At 42.1% G+C, this 19,709-nt stretch overlaps 2 protein-coding genes across 9 annotated transcripts in view; one reads left to right on the top strand and one right to left on the bottom strand.

Moving 5' to 3' along the window:
• LOC144823886 (uncharacterized) overlaps positions 1-19,709 on the bottom strand; it is a 1,846,314-nt gene that overhangs the window by 1,273,558 nt on the left and 553,047 nt on the right. For 7 of the 8 annotated variants that reach the window (XM_078682777.1, XM_078682776.1, XM_078682774.1 and 4 more), the window contains one exon: positions 1,143-1,288. The exons of the other annotated variant lie outside the window; for it this stretch is intronic. Coding sequence is in view for 1 of the 7 variants with exons in the window: in XM_078682781.1 (XP_078538907.1) it covers positions 1,143-1,151 (9 nt within the window). In the remaining 6 variants the exon portion in view is untranslated. The remainder of the gene's footprint in view (positions 1-1,142; positions 1,289-19,709) is intronic. 8 annotated transcript variants of the gene reach the window in all.
• Positions 1-19,709, top strand: part of LOC144823884 (mucin-5B-like) — a 946,734-nt gene that overhangs the window by 469,863 nt on the left and 457,162 nt on the right. The gene's annotated exons all lie outside the window — the stretch shown is intronic.

Raw genomic sequence — 19,709 nt, 5'->3', positions numbered from 1 at the left:
TTATTTTTAGCCCCTAATCTTAAAGCTCAACATTATAAGACTATTTACAATCTGTATTATACTCCGTTTAAGCTTTTCACGTGGGGATTGCGGGCAGATGACTGCTGCCCGAGATGCGGACAGGCTCAAGCAAATCTAATCCACATGTTTGCAGATTGCCCCAAACTTGATATTTTACAAGCTATGATTGGTGGATTTTGGGCACAGGTTTTTGGTCGGAATCTTAGATCTTCTGCTACTTTATATATTCTCGGTCATGATGAATCCTTAGGTTATAGTATGGAGGAACGCAGGATTGTCTTTTTAGGCACCGCCGTCCTCCGTATTATATTGGCTGCGCGATGGAAAGATCCCCCTGCACCCACGTTTCAGATGTGGCTTAGTCGATTTCTTGCCACATATAAACAGGAGTTAGCTATATATAGGACAAGAGGTAGAAGATCTAGAGCTCTTGGTATTCAGATTTGGGCCCCAATTTCTGAATGGTATTCCAATGCAAGACTCCCTTCCTGATATGAGCTGAACTGACATGATGTTATGAATATATATGCTGTTTTCCTTTTCTCCTTCTTTATTTTTTTATTTTTTTTATTTTCTGTATTTGTCATTGGTAAATATATATATATTTACTATCGAAAAAAAATAATAAAAAAAATAAAATAAAATAAAAAATGGCTCACAACTTGAACTATGCTTCCATTCCCCAGAAAAAACATCACAAAAATTAGTCCGATTAATTACGCTTTTCCACTTACATTTTGATTTCAAAACATTGATTACCTTATCTAGTGTACGAATTCTATTGATTACTAAAGTGAATAATTTATTTTTCACTTCAAAAGCCTGATCCACAATCTTCACAATACTTTTTTTTCTAGTAAAACGCACTTTTTTTTTGATAAATCTTAAAATGTTTTAATAAATTTAAAACAATTCTGTTATAAAACATTCATCTATGAATGTCAATAAATTGATTTCTCCTTCTATTACTATAGAGAATATCATCTCCTTCTACAGGTCTAACATTTTTTGGGGCGCTCTGCTTTTTCTTTGTATTTACAGATATTTTATTTTTCTTTGAAACAATATCCAGATTATTTTACATTGCGTTAATTTCCTAAAAAAGTCCTTTGTTTGCTTACCAGGAGCATTCTTTTTTTTCATTGAAGATTCTGTTTTGGATGAATCGTCTAATTGTGTTATCAAGGCAAATAAACCATGTTTGTAAGTTTTTCTTCTTCTTTCCTTCGTCGGCATATTCTTTTATCTTTCTATAGATGATTACAATCTGTGGTAAAGTAAAAAAATAACATATTATAGACCACTACTAACATACTACATATGAATTAAGATAAGTGAACCATATAAACTCTAGTTTACAACATAAGTAAGTTTATAGCCCAGCAACTGTGTCACAGCAAAACTGCAGTACAGTTTCAATATTAATCTCACATACATTTTACCAGAAAACATTTACCAGAGTGACATGAGACACACGCAAAGAGAGAGATGGGGCAGGTACAAAGTGACATGAGACACAGGCACAGAGTACCCTTTAAGCTAAGAGAGGCAAACTGTCAGCAGACACAGGTGACATTATTGAAAAATGTGAAAATATAATTCCTTATTTCACACAGACACTCAGTGTGATCCTTGACCAAAATTTTAAAGCCAGACATTTTACCAGAAAACATTTACCAGTGACATGAGACACACACAAAGAGAGAAATGATACAGAGAGAGAGATGGGGCAGGTACAAAGTGACATGAGACACAGGCACAGAGTACCCTTTAAGCTAAGAGAGGCAAACTGTCAGCAGACAAAGTTGACATTATTGAAAAATGTGAAAATATAATTCCTTATTTCACACAGACACTCAGTGTGATCCTTGACCAAAATTTTAAAGCCAGACATTTTACCAGAAAACATTTACCAGAGTGACATGAGACACACGCAAAGAGACAAATGACACACACAAAGAGAGAGATGGGGCAGGTACAAAGTGACATGAGACACAGGCACAGAGTACCCTTTAAGTTAAGAGAGGCAAGCTGTCAGCAGACACAGGTGATATTATTGAAAAATGTGAAAATACAATTTTTTATTTCACACAGGCACTCAGTGTGATCCTTGACAAAAATTTTAAAGCCAGACATTTTACCAGAAAACATTTACCAGAGTGACATGAGACACACGCAAAAAAAACAAATGACACACACAAAGAGAGAGATGGGGCAGGTACAAAGTGACATGAGACACAGGCACAGAGTACCTTTTAAGCTAAGAGAGGCAAACTGTCAGCAGACACAGGTGACATTATTGAAAAATGTGAAAATATAATTCCTTATTTCACACAGTCACTCATCCTTGACTATGATCCTTGACCAAAATTTTAAAGCCAGACATTTTACCAGAAAACATTTACCAGAGTGACATGAGACACACTCAAAGAGAGAAATGACACACACAAAGAGAGAGATGGGGCAGGTACAAAGTGACATGAGACACAGGCACATAGTACCCTTTAAGCTAAGAGAGGCAAACTGTCAGCAGACACAGGTGACATTATTGAAAAATGTGAAAATATAATTCCTTATTTCACACAGACACTCAGGGGCAGATTTATGATGACTGGCGCATCCCCAGGGATGCGCCAGTCATCCTGCGCCGCTGCTCCGCCACCCATGGTGTGCCGCATTTACAATGCGGCCCACCATGGGGCAAAAACGGCACAGATGCGTGACGCATCTGTGCCGAAAAGGTGGCGCATTGCTGGAGCTGCGTCGCAAGCACGACGCAGCTCCAGCAAGGCTCGGGGGTGCCCCATCTCCACAATGCTGCGTCAAGACCTACGCCTGCTTCAAGCAGGCGCAGGCTTTTGACGCAGCATTGTCCTGAAAGTGACTGAGTGAAATCTTATAGATTTCACTCAGCCACTTTTGCGAGGCGCACCTGCCCCGGAACGCCCACCCTGCGCCGGAACGCCTCGTGATGGTGCAGGGCTTTACAACGTGACGCATCTCCTAGATGCGTCACGTTGTAAATAGGGCACATTGTTTGCGCCGCCATTGCGTCAAATAAAGTGACGCACCGGCGGCGCATGGCCTTCATAAATCTGCCCCTCAGTGTGATCCTTGACAAAACTTTTAAAGCCAGACATTTTACCGGAAAACATTTACCAGAGTGACATGAGACACACGCAAAGAGAGAAATGACACACACAAAGAGAGAGATGGGGCAGGTACAAAGTGACATGAGACACAGGCACAGAGTACCCTTTAAGCTAAGAGAGGCAAACTGTCAGCAGACACAGGTGACATTATTGAAAAATGTAAAAATATAATTCCTTATTTCACACGGACACTCAGTGTTATCCTTGACCAAAATGTTAAAGTCAGACATTTTACCAGAAAACATTTAACAGAGTGACATGAGACACACGCAAAGAGAGAAATGACACACACAAAGAGAGAGATGGGGCAGGTACAAAGTGACATGAGACACAGGCACAGAGTACCCTTTAAGCTAAGAGAGGCAAACTGTCAGCAGACACAGGTGACATTATTGAAAAATGTAAAAATATAATTCCTTATTTCACACAGACACTCAGTGTGATCCTTGACAAACATTTTAAAGCCAGACATTTTACCAGAAAACATTTACCAGAGTGACATGAGACACACGCAAAGAGAGAAATGACACACACAAAGAGAGATATGGGGCAGGTACAAAGCGACATGAGACACAGGCACAGAGCACCCTTTAAGCTAAGAGAGACAAACTGTCAGCAGACACAGGTGACATTATTGAAAAATGTGAAAACATAATTCCTTATTTCAAACAGACACTCAGTGTGATCCTTGACAAAAATTTTAAAGCCAGACATTTTACCAGAGAACATTTACCAGAGTGACATGAGACACACGCAAAGAGAGAAATGACACACACAAAGAGAGAAATGGGGCAGGTACAAAGTGACATGAGACACAAGCACAGAGCACCCTTTAAGCTAAGAGAGGCAAACTATCAGCAGACACAGGTGACATTATTGAAAAATGTGAAAATATAATTCCTTATTTCACACAGACACTCAATGTGATCCTTGACAAAAATTTTAAAGCCAGACATTTTACCAGAAAACATTTACCAGAGTGACATGAGACACTCGCAAAGAGAGAAATGACACACACAAAAAGAGAGATGGGGCAGGTACAAAGTGACATGAGACACAAGCACAGAGTACCCTTTAAGCTAAGAGAGGCAAACTGTCAGCAGACACAGGTGACATTATTGAAAAATGTGAAAATATAATTCCTTATTTCACACAGACACTCAATATGATCCTTGACAAACATTTTAAAGCCAGACATTTTACAAGAAAACATTTACCAGAGTGACATGAGACACACGCAAAGAGAGAAATGACACACACAAAGAGAGAGATGGGGCAGGTACAAAGTGACATGAGACACAGGCACAGAGTACCCTTTAAGCTAAGAGAGGCAAACTGTCAGCAGACATAGGTGACATTATTGAAAAATGTGAAAATATAATTCCTTATTTCACAGAGACACTCAGTGTGATCCTTGACAACATTTTTAAAGCCAGACATTTAACCAGAAAACATTTACCAGAGTGACTTGAGACACACGCAAAGAGACAAATGACACACACAAAGAGAGAGATGGGGCAGGTACAAAGTGACATGAGACACAGGCACAGAGTACCCTTTAAGCTAAGAGAGGCAAACTGTCAGCAGACACAGGTGACATTATTGAAAAATGTGAAAATACAATTCCTTATTTCACACAGACACTCAGTGTGATCCTTGACAAAGATTTTAAAGCCAGACATTTTACCAGAAAACATTTACCAGGGTGACATGAGACACACAAAAAGAGAGAAATGACACACACAAAGAGAGAGATGGGGCAGGTACAAAGTGACATGAGACACAGGCACAGAGTACCCTTTAAGCTAAGAGAGGCAAACTGTCAGCAGACACAGGTGACATTATTGAAAAATGTGAAAATATAATTCCTTATTTCACACTGACACTCAGTGTGATACTTGACCAAAATGTTAAAGCCAGACATTTTACCAGAAAACATTTACCAGAGTGACATGAGACACAGGCACCGAGTACCCTTTGAGCTAAGAGAGGCAAACTGTCAGCAGACACAGGTGACATTATTGAAAAATGTGAAAATATAATTTCTTATTTCACACAGACACTTGTCCAAAATTTTAAAGCCAGACATTTTACCAAAAAACTTTTTCCATAGTAAATCGTTTTTGACACAGAGCACAGCCCATTTAAATGACCACTACATTACAAGGGAGCAACCTATCTCATTTCTAAAATACATTTCCAATATGCACCATTAAATTTTTTATCAGCATTACAAAAAAACATGACACACAATGCAAGAATAAAGAAGCACAATATGCTTCTTAATCTTCCCCATAGTGCATATAGCAGTCTATCTATTTTAAATGAATCATTACTCACCTTTAAAAATGCTATTGACGATTTAGAACAGAGTCAGTCACACACACCAGAGTTTCTTAAGCAGAATCTCTGATGTGCACCTCACACTGCAACCACAAATGGCCCTGATTCCCTGTAATTCTTCACGCATATCCCTGGACTTAACCAATCAAACTTCTTCCCACACTATTTCAAAACCAAACTAACATTTCAATTGGTTCTACATTTCAACACTTTCAAACTCACATAATATTCTCCCATCCCCTACTGCTCATTCAGCCTGTTACCATGGTAACTCCCGTCTAATTCAGCACACAGGTGAAAAGTTCATCATACTATGTTGCAAATTAACTCAGCAAGGGTGTTTGAGCTCTCAATATACTAGCTAATCATGTGCAATGTTTCTTTCAATGACTTTTTCTCAACCATTAGAATTACTTCTCTCAAAAAACAAAAGCATGCACCCTAATTTTCAGTGGAGAATTTTAAGAAACCACCAATCATTTCTTGTTTTTCAAATGCACTGAATCTCAACCACTTTTTTTTCATAACTCCTACTTTCAAACTGCCATTTCATTTCCACCACTCATCTGAATACAACCACATCTACCTTTAAGATGACTAACGTCTGGATTTTGGGTCATAGCTTTGTTCACTGGAGTGAAAAATATGCAGCAAACAGAGGTATTCACAACCTTAATTTACCAAATGTGGATATTATGTGGATTGGACATAGAGGATTGAAATGTCACCAATTGATACCATTGGTAAAATCCTTTATGCATCTACCACACCCTGACCTCATAATTGTGCACTGTGGTGGCAATGACCTGGGCACTTTGACTGGGGTAGGTCTGGAAATGCTTTTAAAGGACACCTTTGGACAATTGAAGTCACTTTTTCCAAAAACTGCCTTGGTATTTTCTAATATATGCCAAAGGCAAAAATGGAACTGGTCCAACCAATTTTGTCCACAGATTGAGAAAGCAAGGACACATGTGAATAAATCTGTTTCTGCTTTCCTCAGAGACTATGGTATGGGTTCCATATACCACAACAACTTACGTTACAACATGCAGGCATCTATAGGAGAGATGGTGTACATTTTACAGATGAGGGGAATAGATTCTTCCTCTTGAATTTTAGACTCTGCATCGGAACCTACTTGTAGGTACAAAAAACACCCACATAACTCAACAGCTCTTTTCAGAGCTACCCTACCTCTAAGCACTCTAAATTATATTTTTACTCTAATTTTTTACACTGTTTTTCCCTGTGGTGCGCTCAGGGTAGGCGTACCATGAAGCATACATGGGAACGCACCCAGCGCTTACCCCGTGATTTTTAAAAAAAAAAATAGTTTTTTTGTACCTCAGGGTCCTTCTAGGCCCCCCTCAGAAAACCTAGGGGGTCAGGGGGTGTCTACCCTGCCCCCTTATAATCGTTTCCCCTTTTTTTTTCACCTCTTGGTCTCGATTTTACCGAGACACAAGATGGCAGACTCTCCGGACTATTTGGAATGTTGACAGACACCCGAGAGCCAATCAGCTTTCCGCTCGCGCACTTCCGTGTCGCACTGGGTGCGCTCCCCGGTACGCGTGCCGGTAAGCGCTCGAAGCGCGCATATAGATATATATGTGTTTTTGAAGTTAATTTTCGTAAAAACCACTGGAACAATTTTCACCAAATATAGAAAAGGCACTTCTGCGTACCAATCCCTACAATTTTGCCAAGTTTGGTGTAATTCCGTTCAGCCGTTCGGGCTGTAGCTGTGGCTAATCGTCCCATGGAAATTAACATGGAGAAAACACGTTTTGGGACCCCCCTTTTTTCTCGCCCCCCCGCATGACGAATCCCCCCGAAACTTCCAGGGGTCGGAGCGGAGCGGAGCTGGCCTAAATTTTGGAAAATTACATGCAAATTCCTCAACCGGCGCCAAGTTATTCCCAATAGAATGTTGCGGATTTCCAATGGTAGCTAGGTCCTAACTATAACTACCTACTGGCGACCGCCAGTAGGTAATATATATATATATATATATATATATATATATATATATATATATATATATATATATATATATATATTCAAGCTCCGCAGTCCGAAAACAGCAAGAATCAGCACTCGCAGTAGGTCAAACCTTTTCTAGGTTTATTGCACACAAATATCAAAATAACAGACGCGTTTCAGCACTTGCCTTCGTCAGTGTCAGCTGGCGACGGCAAGGCGAAAGTTAAATAAGGCATAACAATCGAAATTAAAAACGGACAATGTTACAAATCATGAGCGCCATCTTAGAATGGTAAATAACTCAAGCAAAATTGCAAAAAACCTGAATAAAAGTAATGTTCATAATGTTGAATAAACAATACATATCGGATTGACTATCAATATATGAATAGTCTTATGTTAACTAATTTTGCCCTGGATGGGCTGAATCAATCTGGCTTCTTAATTTAGAATCCGAAAAAACAATTCATTAAATCAACATAATTCGCATTGCACAAAGATTCAGTATATCCATTGGTAGAGGTTTAAGAAAGGGAAATTCTAATTGATTAAACCCCTGACAAATTAATAAATTCCTAATGCCTGAATGGCCCACTCAGTGAAGCTGCAAATCATAATCACCAATACCCCCTTCACCACACTATCAAATTAAATTCTAAACATCAAATTCATCATAAAGGGTCCAAAAACCAACTACCAACTCGATTTCTTAAAGCATTTGTGAAAAAATGAATAAACTCTCAGGCAGTGACAGAGCTCAACATATACAGTTCTAATTTCTACTACTACAGATGTGATAGTAGTTCTTCCCCTGCATTAAGACCCCTGGGGATTTCGTTTGAAGATCTATAATGTACCTTGACTCCAAGCATCTGAGCTTCTGTTTGAGGTCCCCACCCCTATATCTTGTGGGACACAATCTAAGCTAAAGAAGCTAAGTAGGGTTCTGTCACTATTGTGATGAGTGGCGAAGTGCCGGGCCATCGGGTAGTTCTCATCCTTATTCATGATGGCCTGTTGGTGCTCTAAGATTCTCAACTTGACTGCCTTTGTGGTGCTCCCCACGTACCGAAGTCCGCAGGGACACTTCAGACAGTATACCACAAATGTAGTCGAGCAAGTAATAAACTTGCTGATCTTAATTTGAGAGTCCTTATGTGGCACCTGATATGTGAGTACCTTCTGACTGTTACTGCAGGCCTTGCATTTCCCACATGGGTATGACCCATGCATGGCTTGCAGATCTCCTTTGGGCTTTTCCCTGGACAGATGGCTTGTGACCAATCTGTCCTTCAATGATCTTATCTTCCTGAATGTAATCATAGGGTGTTCCTGTAGATCTTTGCCAATTACGGTGTCAGATTTGAGGATAACCCAATTCTTGGACATAATGGCTCTGACTCTATTCGCTGCCACCGAATAGTTTGTTATCAGTCTGATTATGCCACTTCCACCTTTTGTGGTTCCAGCCCTTCTCTCAGTCAGTAGGGTTTGCCTATCTACGGCTTTCGCCTTCCCTTTAGCTTGTTGGAGTACAATTCTAGAGTAGCCGCGTGATTTAAAGCGTCTCACGCTTTTATCTGCAGCCTCTGCGAAATCTTTTTCCAGGGAACTGTTGCGCTTTATCCTCAACAGTTCCCCGTAGGGGATACTCTTAACAAGGGAAGCTGGATGACTACTTCGTCCATGTAGGACGGAATTCCCTGCCGTCTCCTTTCTAAAGAGTGCGGTCTGGATTGTGCCTGAATCAATGAAAACCCTTAGGTCTAGAAAGCTGACTTCCTTCCTGCTCATATTGTAGGTGAATTGCAGATTCAGATCATTTTGATTTAGGGCCTTTATGTAGTCCATTGCTGAGGATTCCGACCCCTTCCAAATAAGGAAGAGGTCGTCGATGTATCTCCTCCAGCATACCACCCTATCGACCCATTCTGTTTTGTCATCCGCCCAGGCCACCCGCTTCTCCCACCAGCCCATGAATAAATTCGCATAGCTGGGGGTGAAGCAGGTGCCCATAGCGGTCCCCCTAACCTGTCTATATCGCTGGTTCTGAAAAATAAAGATATTATTATTCAGGCAGAAAGACATAAAGTCCAAAATCATTCTGCTGTGCTCCAGGTAGCGGGCAGGTCGTAAATTAAAAAAGGTCTTCACCGCTTCAATCCCATCAAGATGTCTGATGCTCATATACAGACTGGAGATGTCCATTGTTACCATCACCAGGTCGTCCTCCCACTCCACATCCTGTATGTGTCTAAGGAAGTCCTTAGTGTCCTTAGTGTACCCATGGGGCCAGAAATGAGTCAATAAATTTCGACATCTTTTCGGTTAATCCTCCAATGGACGACACAATCGGTCTCCCTGGTGGCTGAGTGGCGTCCTTGTGTACTTTTGGAAGATGGTAAAAACTGGGTAGTCTCGGTTGTTTATTCTGCAGGAATAAGTATTCCTCCCTTCCTAGTATTCCTTTTCCATACCAGTGTTCAATGAGGGAATGATATTTCCGAATGCTTTCTTGATATTCATGTTCCGTTGTCGGAAAGTAGTTCTCGCGGTCCTGTAGCTGACGTAGGGCTTCTTTACAGTAGTTATCCCGGCTCTGGATGACTACGTTTCCGCCTTTGTCTGAAGGCTTTATCACGATTGAGTCATCTTTTTCAAGGTTTGAAATAGCATTTCTCTGATGAAATGAGAGATTCCACTTGATGTTCCCCTTGTTGGACTCTTCTAGTTTGGATAACTTTTGTAAGTCGCGACTAACTGCTTCTGAGAAAACGTCCACTGCGTCAGTCGGTGTCTGGGGGAGAAAGCGCGAGGTTGGCTTGAAGGCGCTGCGTTCACCTATTTGGGTAATATCCATGGATGTGCCTCTTCCTACTACATCTACTGGTGATGTACTCTGGGATCCACTTTCTTCCAGTAGATCCTCCAGTACGGCCATGTTTTCCAAGTCTCTGATGTTCTTATCAGAAAGATCTAGTTGGGCCGCACTGCGCACCATTGGTGAACTTTGTATGTTTTCTCTAAGCGCCTCTGTTTAAAATACTTCCAGAGGTTGAGCTTCCGAACAAATAAAAATAAGTCTATGCGTGTTTGTGCATACTCATAGCGACCTGTTGGATAGAATGTAAGTCCCAGTTTTAGCACGTTTTCTTCATCTGTTGTCAGGATTCTTTGTGAGAGGTTAATGATGTTCAAATCCTCCATCAATACCTCTTGTTCCTGGCCTGTCGGTTCCTCAATTTTCTGGTGGCTCTCCCTGTGCCTTCTCCCTCCTCGCCTCGTATATATATATATATATCAAAAAGCCTAAACCCACCCTGAACCTCAAAAATACCCCAAAACCCTAACCCACCCTGACCCCTAAAATTACCCCTGACCCCAAAACCTATACGCACCCTGAACCCCAAAATTACCCCTGCACCCCAAAACCTAAACGTACCCTGAACCCCAAAAATACCCTTGCACCCTGAACCCTAAAATTTTCCCCTACACCCCAAAACCTTAACGCACTCTGAACCCCTAAAATTACCCCAGCACCCCAAAAGATAAATGCACCCTGAACCCCAAAAATACCCCTGCACCCCAAAACCTTAAACGCACCCTTACCCCTAAAATTACCCTTGCACCCCAAAACCTAAACAAACCCTGAACCCCAAAAATACCCTTGCTCCCCAAAACCTTAAACACATCCTGAACCCGAAAAATATCCCTGCTCCCCAAAACCTAAACACACCCAAAAGTACCCCTGCACTCCAAAACCTGAAACATACCCGGAACCCTAAAAAGTCCCCATACACCCCAAAACCCTAACCCACCCTGACCCCCAAAAATTACCCCTGAACCCAAAAATCTAAATGCACCCTGAACCCAAAAATGCCCCCTACACCCCATAACCCTAACCCACCCTGTCCCCTAAAAATACCCCAGTATCCCAACCCTAAATGCACCCTGAACCCTAAAATTACCCCAGCACCCCAAAACTTAAATGCTCACTGAACCCCAAAAATACCACAGCACCCAAAAACCTTAAATGCACCCTGAACCCTAAAAATACCCCTTACACCACAAACCCTAACCCACCCAACGCCTAAAAATTATCCCATTATCACAAAACCTAAAAGCACCCTGAACTAGCGAGCACCTGGGCAGTTTGTCATCTTACTGCTCAGACACTCTGTTAAAGGAGATTTGAAAGCCGATTTTTATCGAACTTAAACTTTTAAAATTGTATTGTGTGAATTTGTTGACCTGCGCATTTTAAAATACTCATCTTGTTATCTGCACACTTGTTTGCTACTTGCATTCACTGCAGCACACACGCGCTCGATACCTGCCGAGTTAGGGCAAGGCACCGAGCTTCAGGGACTCTGTAGCGGCCATCTTGGGGCGGGACAGAGCGGTGAGAGCGCTCTAGTGTCAGGGATAAAAGGAGCCCTCAGACAGAGTTTTTCAAACTAGCGAGCACCTGGGCAGTTTGTCATCTTACTGCTCAGACACTCTGTTAAAGGAGATTTGAAAGCCGATTTTTATCGAACTTAAACTTTTAAAATTGTATTGTGTGAATTTGTTGACCTGCGCATTTTAAAATACTCATCTTGTTATCTGCACACTTGTTTGCTACTTGCATTCACTGCAGCACACACGCGCTCGATACCTGCCGAGTTAGGGCAAGGCACCGAGCTTCAGGGACTCTGTAGCGGCCATCTTGGGGCGGGACAGAGCGGTGAGAGCGCTCTAGTGTCAGGGATAAAAGGAAACAGCCCTTCTCCGCGATAGCGGACGCGTTTTGCGGACGCGCCTCGTCTTCGCCGGAGTCTAGCCAGAGTCAGCCCGTCTGTGCCCGTCCGGGCCAGGCCGGGACTCAGGGCCCAGAACTCTGCCCGTTCTATATTACAGGTACGATGTTTACGCGCGAGTCTCTTAGAGCGTTACGCCCTGCCAGACATGAGAAATGTACAACTCTGAACCCGTTGTATGCTGGAACACAAATCTGTTCTAAGTGTTCCCTTTCCTTGTCAAATCTCCAGCCTTATCCAGATATCCTGCAGGCTTCCCCTCATCAAATCCCCCGGCAGAAAGACAGTTCTAGTAATTTCACTTTTTACGTGGTAAATTGTCGTTCACTACCACAACATAAACTAGATATCTTCCATCTCCTAATGGAAGAGAAGCCCAGTGCGATATTTCTCACAGAGACCTGGCTCCATGATAGTGCAGGTCCGGATGTTGCTTCGGCACTCCCCCCGAGCTATGCTATTGTAAGGAGAGATCGCGTTGGCCAAATAGGAGGGGGCATTGCCATTATTTATAGCAGAGACTTCGTATGTAATTTTGAACCTGCAGACATTCCTAATTGCGAAGCAGCATCTTTTAAAATTACCCTTAGCCCCAATTTCACCTTCTCTGGCTTACTTATTTATCGCCCACCAGTTAATAACCCTTCATGGTCTGATAATTTGGTAAATTATTTTACCTCACCATTTAAAGGCTCAAAATTTTACAATACTCGGGGATTTGAATCTCCATTTGGAAGATGAGAAAAATACGACCTGTAAAAATCTTATTGCTGACTTCTCGGCGTTGAATATGACACTGCGTAATAAGGGTCCTACTCATAAAGCAGGACATCTGCTTGACCCTATCATCTCTAATATGGAAGAACTATCCTGGCTGAACACTATCCCTATCGGCTGGTCAGATCATTTCCTTGTACTTTTTGCTATCTCTCTTAAATCCACTAAACGTCCCTCTATCACTCCTTCTGAATCTCTGAGGAGAAATTGGAAAAGTTTAAACTTAGATGATCTTAATAGTGCATTGAACAAAGACCTCCCATGTCTGGATGGAGATATGGAAAGCATAGCTGAGGCCGCACAGATATGGCTAAGCGATGCAGTGAATGCCTGTCTGCCCTTATCCCGCTGCAAGGGGAAAGTACATCGTCCCCCGGCCCCCTGGTTCACAGAGGCCCTCAAGAAAGAAAAATCTACTTGTAAGAATCTGGAGAGACAGTGGCGTAAGAACTACGAAGGGCACCAAAAAGAGATCTATCGTAGGGCTAGAAACAGCTATCACTCGGCATGCATGAAAGCTAAAGCATGCTATGTTACCACGACTATAAATACAGCTATTAATAAATCCCAGACTCTTTTTAACACGGTGAAGGAATTGGCTGGAGAAAACTCAAGAGCGGATGCTCCCCCTCTTAGTACTCAGCAATGCCAGGACTTGGCGTCCTTCTTTACTGAAAAGATTGAGAAGATCGTCTCTAATATCAATAAAAATAGCATCACCTCTCATAACCAAGAGGACACTTCTCAAATCTCTAAAGGTAATTGTCACCTCGAAGACTGGCCTCCCATTACATCGGATAAACTGAGGAAACTTCTTAAATCTATCAAATCGGGTTCTCCCCGCGATCCTATTCCAATCAGCATCATTAGCCAACTGGAGGATTCCACCCTGACGCCCATTTCAGAGATACTCAATGCGTCTATGGAACGGGCCTCAGTTCCTGCTTTATGGAAACATGCCATAGTTAGCCCTTTGCTGAAAAAGCCAGCCGCCGACCCTACGATATTGGCCAATTATCGACCAATATCGTTGCTTCCTGTTTTTTCCAAAATGCTGGAGAGGCATATTCATGAAGCTCTCTCCACATATGTGGAAAATAATGAACTACTTCACCCGTCTCAGTCCGGTTTCAGGAGCGGTTACTCCACTGAAACCGCCCTGCTTGGGATCACGGAAAAAATCAAAGAGCTTAGAGATGATGGGCAAACGGTGGCCCTGGTCCTGTTGGACCTAAGCGCGGCCTTCAACACCATCTCTCACTCCAAACTGCTCATCAGGTTGGGGGAGAGTGGTGTCGAGGGCAAGGCGTTAGAATGGATCAAATCATACCTATCCCTACGGACCTTCCAGATCACCTCCTCTGAGGCCTGCTCGGATGTTTTTTATTCTCCCCACGGTGTACCACAGGGATCTATCCTGAGTCCCCTTTTGTTTAATTTGTACCTCCGCCCACTAGCCTACCTTGCAGAGAATTTCGGTCTGGTTTTGATGACCTATGCAGACGATTCTCAGATTCTGTTTTCACTATCTAAATCTGACTCATCTGATTCTTCTGCACTTAAATCAGGCCTCCATGAAATTTTCTGCTGGATGTCGGCCAACCAACTTAAATTAAATGGGGAAAAAACAGAGATCCTCCTCCTAGGGAACAGTAAAGATCTCTGGAGTGATTCCCATTGGCCGACCTCACTAGGCAAGCTCCCGACCCCAGCTACTCAGGTCAGAAATCTTGGGGTCATCATTGATGACAGTCTATCTATGGTGCAGCAAGCAAATAAAGTGGCTGGCATATGTTTCACTATTCTCAGATGGTTACGCAAAATTGTCTGGATGCTACCACCGACCACCGAGAAGACCGTAGTCAATGCCTTAGTGACATCTCGGCTTGACTACGGTAACATCTTGTACCTGGGTGCAAACAAAGCAGTAATAAGACGCTTACAACTGGTACAAAATACTGCGGCCAGACTGCTTTGCAGAATCCCGAGATATGCCAGGATTACTAAACATCTCAGGGACCTGCACTGGCTCAGGGTCGAAAATCGGATCCGCTTTAAAACCTTGAGCTACCTTTTTAAAATCAAAGCCGGGACTGCTCCCAAGTATCTTCAAGATCTTGCCAATCCTTACCTACCCAACCGCAATCTGCGCTCAGTTACATCAGCGAACTTTGCGGTACCAAGGTATAAACGGGCTAGAATGGGCGGAAGATCCTTTTCATTTCTGGGTCCAACTCTTTGGAACACACTGCCCACCCAAATACGCAAAGAAGAAAACTATAGGAGTTTCAGAAAAAGTGTGAAAACCTGGCTGTTTGATAAATAATTTGCCTTCGGATCTGTTTTTCTCTCTAGTTGTGTCCTGTGTCTTTGCTGATTTGGCGCCGGGAAACCCTTTGTGGGTAGCTGTGCGCCTTATAAATGCTATAAAATAAATAAAATAAATAAACTCTAAAATTACCACCTACACCCCAAAACCCTAATCCACCTTGACTCCTAAAATTACCCCAGCACCCTACTACCTAAAGGCACCCTGAATCCCAAAAATACCCCTGCACCCCACAACCTTAAACGCACCCTGAACCCTAAAAATATCCCCTACATCCCAAAACCCTAACACACCCTTACCCCTAAATATACCCCAGTACCCTAAAACCTAAACACACCCTGAACTCTAAAATTACCACCTACCCCCAAAACACTATCCCACCCTGACACCTAAAATTACCCCAGCACCCCAAAATTTAAATGCACCCTGAACCCCAAAAATACCCCTGCACCCCAAAACCGTATACGCCCCCTGAACTCAAAAAATACCACCTACACCACAAAAACCTAACACACCCTGACCCCTAGAAATACCCCAGTACCCCAAAACCAAAATGCAACTTAATCCCCTACAGTACCCCAGCACCCCAAAACCTAAACCCACTCTAAACCCTAAACATACCCCAGCAGCCCAAAACCCAAACATACACATACCCCTAAAATCACCCCTGAACCCCCATAACATATACCCCTACACCTCAACCCAAAACCCTATTCTTACCTTATACTTACATTTTTAAAACATAGGGGCATATTATCAAGAAACTGAGTTAAAATTATCGCCGGTTTAGCGGCAGGAAACTGCCGCTAAAGTGGCGATAATAGGCTTGATAATATGCCCTTGTGAATTCCCTTAGAAGCCCATGTTCTGGTGTGAACATGGGCTTCTATGGGAATTCTCTATGGCATATTATCAAGCGCATTATCGCTGCTTTAGCGGGGAATCCTGCTGCTAAAGCGGCGATAATTTTAACTCAGTTTCTTGATAATATGCCCCATATGCTTTTTCCATTCATGCATTTACAGCGAATTTCGTGGTAAAAGCATATAAAATGTAATCCCATGCGTTGTAATGGCATTGCAGAGTAATGGCATTTGCATTGTCATTGTATGCAGGATGATGGTATGCAGGATAAAAGATTTGTGGTAATGGTTGTTTACCGTCCATGCCGCATTTCGACCGCTACATCGCGGTCTTGGTCACATGACAACCCTGAGTTTTTTTACCCCTTATATATCATTGATAATCACTTGAGCACATGGAATGAATAAACATAAAAAACATACTTACACTGTTGTTATCTAATACGTTACAAATCCAGAAATGCAAAATTAAAGTATAGCATCACCACGATATTTGTCTAATAATCGTTCTACTTGTGACATACCCCTCTGCTTTACTTGAGGTAATCACATACAGTGCCATATTATCAAGAAAGGGCGATAGATTATCGCCGCTTTTATCGGCAGTAAAACTGCCGCTAAAGCGGCGATAATGGGCTTGATAATAGGCCCTTGTGAATTCCAATAGAAGCCCAGTTCTGGTGTTAACCTGGGCTTCTATGGGAATTCACAAGGGCCTATTATCAAGCCCATTATCGCCGCTTTAGTGGCAGTTTCCTGCCGATAAAAGCGGCGATAATGTACCGCCCTTTCTTGATAATATGCCCTACAGTTCCTTCAAATTGAGGTATAATGCTGCTGTGAGCATGTGACACAGTTGGAAAATCCACACAAGCATCACTATCAACCATATTTTTGTTGGCATATGTGTAATTACTTCAACCTACTCAACCAGTTTAAAAAAAGAAAAAGGATATGTTAATAACCATACTGGGTGAAAACAACAATTGCATCTCTGGATTTTCTGAATTCATTATTCTCATAATTGGTTGAGTCTATTACAAATGTGTTTTCTAAATACTGTGCTGTATGCACCACTTAAAGTGCTGTGTGTGCCTAATTGCACTCTCACTATAAAGTGTGAAGTGTTTGAACAAGTGCTACAATGCAATAAAGGGATTATGTGGTATATATATATATATATATATTACCTACTGGCGATCGCCAGGAGGTAGTTATAGTTAGGACCTAGTTTCCATAGGAAATCCACAACATTCTATTTGGATTAACTTTGGCGCCGGTGGACGAATCTTCGTGAATTTCTCCACGAAAATGGCCTGCTCGGTTCCGCTCCTTCCCTGAAAGTTTGAGGGTGGTTCGTGAAGTGGGCGCCGAGAAAAAAGGAGGTCCCAAAACGTGTTTTCCCCATGCAATTTTCCATAGGGACATTTAGCCAGGGCTACAGCCCGAACGGCTGAACGGAATTGCACCAAATTTGGCAGAGAGGTAGAGTTTGGTTCGCAGATTGTGCTTTGTGTTAAATGGTGTAAATCCGTTCAGCAGCTTCTGAAACAATTGCAAGTAAAATCATAGCGATATCTAGAGTCGGAGTTCAGTACCCGTACTGAAATCTGTTCAATTACGAGCGCGAGCTGCATGCTGATTGGCTGTGAACTGTCTGTCAACACTCAAAACCAGGAAGTGTTGGCAGCCATCTTGTGCCTCGCTAGAACCGAGTCACAAGAAAACAGTAAAGCAAAGTTAATAAAAAGTATTGTCTCAAAAAGAGGTCGCTCTTACATCTGCTAGAGAAACATTTGTCCTTCATGTAGCAAACACCCGCACAGAAGTGCATGCTTTGTTAAATACAGACGTGGCGTGGAATTTTAGGGAGTTAATTTAGACTATCTTTAATGCGTCCTCGAGTAGGGGGTTAGCTTACTTTTTTAAAGTTATAAGAATTGGTCTTGTGACTTCTGTAGAAAGTATATTTGGTGTCTTGTCGGTGTTTTTTCATTGCATTTTTTGCAGCATCTTTGGTGAATTGTGCTTAATGGTCACATTAGTTGCCAGTTTGCTTGTATTAATTTGTTTACTTAAAAATGGATGCACATCTTGCAGCAGACGACAATATTTCTCGGTTGTTGCTGGTCCGCAACCGAATGCTTAGTTACTATGGTGTGCTGCCTCTTGCAACGTTGAGTGCAGCTTATGGATTATCGTTTCGATTCTCCTTTTTCACATGCGTTCATCCTGTCTTCCATTGCCTGAGCTGTGATTTCGACTGGACCCTGGATTTGTGTCTCAGCAGTACGGTGTCTCCCAACGCGGATTACGACCAGTTGATGAGTCCTTTAATGGTTCATGACGTGCTCTGTTCTGGCGGCGGGATTATGGCCTTAGCAGCGACACATGGAATAATGGGACGTTGGAATGTTTTTGCAGTGGCGCATGAGTTATTGGCACGCAGTTACATTGAAGATGACCCGAGTTTTCCTCCGATGGTGATAGAGGCTCCGGTCGTTGAGGAACATGTATGTTCATTCTCACTATTGAATTGGATGGCTGAAATGTTTTCAGATGAGAACAATGACTTCCTGTTGGAGGCTGTTGCTACATACTGTGCTTACACGCTGTTGGATTAAGACTCTGATTTTTCTGCGTATTCTTCATTTTTTAGCTACTGCTTTCTATCAAAGAGCTAATAACTTTTTTTGGGAAATGTGAACTTGACTCTGTTTTTTAGTCTTGGAGTGTGCGTTTCTAAGTGGCCCACGTTTATATCACATGCTTTGATGAAGAAAGGGTGCCGTGGGGCTGAGGCTTGCAATCCCACCCTGTTAAGTTAGCATGCGTTTATTAGAAGCGTACACGCTATTTTTGCTTTCCTGCTCTGCTTTGCACGTGACAAATACTTGTGATATTGTTCAGAGAAGGCTGAGTATTTTGTTTTATATGAGAATAATTTGGTATGCTAGATTTGTAAAGTGCCTCGCTGGTTTTGTGTGTATAGTGAGAGCATGGAACATCAAAGTTATCTTGAATACTGTGTCTGTTCAGAATGATTCTCAGAAGTTCGAGCCAAAATACATATGCAGCTGTGTCTACCTTTGATACTTGCGCTTTTCATAATGCATTGTGGATGCAAAGTTATACACAGTTGGAGAACATTCATTACTTGATAGTTTGTGGAGCACTGAATGTGATCTATTACTGCTGAGTACCAGAGGTATGGGTCTGACCATGTAATCCTATGAGACTTTCTGTAGTTATAAACTAATCTGCTAGGTAGGGAGGGTGAAATGTAGGTATATTTTAAATTTGTTTACCTTTAGTATTATAGGATGCTTTTTCCGTTTGTATCTTATAGAATAGTAACAATGCTGGCAACCTTGTTTGTGATAATATGTTTGGTTGTATTATCTAAGGTACTGTGCATGAGATTTTGGCGTTAGAAATA

This window comes from Lissotriton helveticus, chromosome 3_1 (genome assembly GCF_964261635.1).
Source record: "Lissotriton helveticus chromosome 3_1, aLisHel1.1, whole genome shotgun sequence".
NCBI lineage: Eukaryota > Metazoa > Chordata > Amphibia > Caudata > Salamandridae > Lissotriton > Lissotriton helveticus.
The sequence above is the reverse complement of the archived record's forward strand: the minus strand, read 5'-3'. Positions and strand labels throughout refer to the sequence as shown.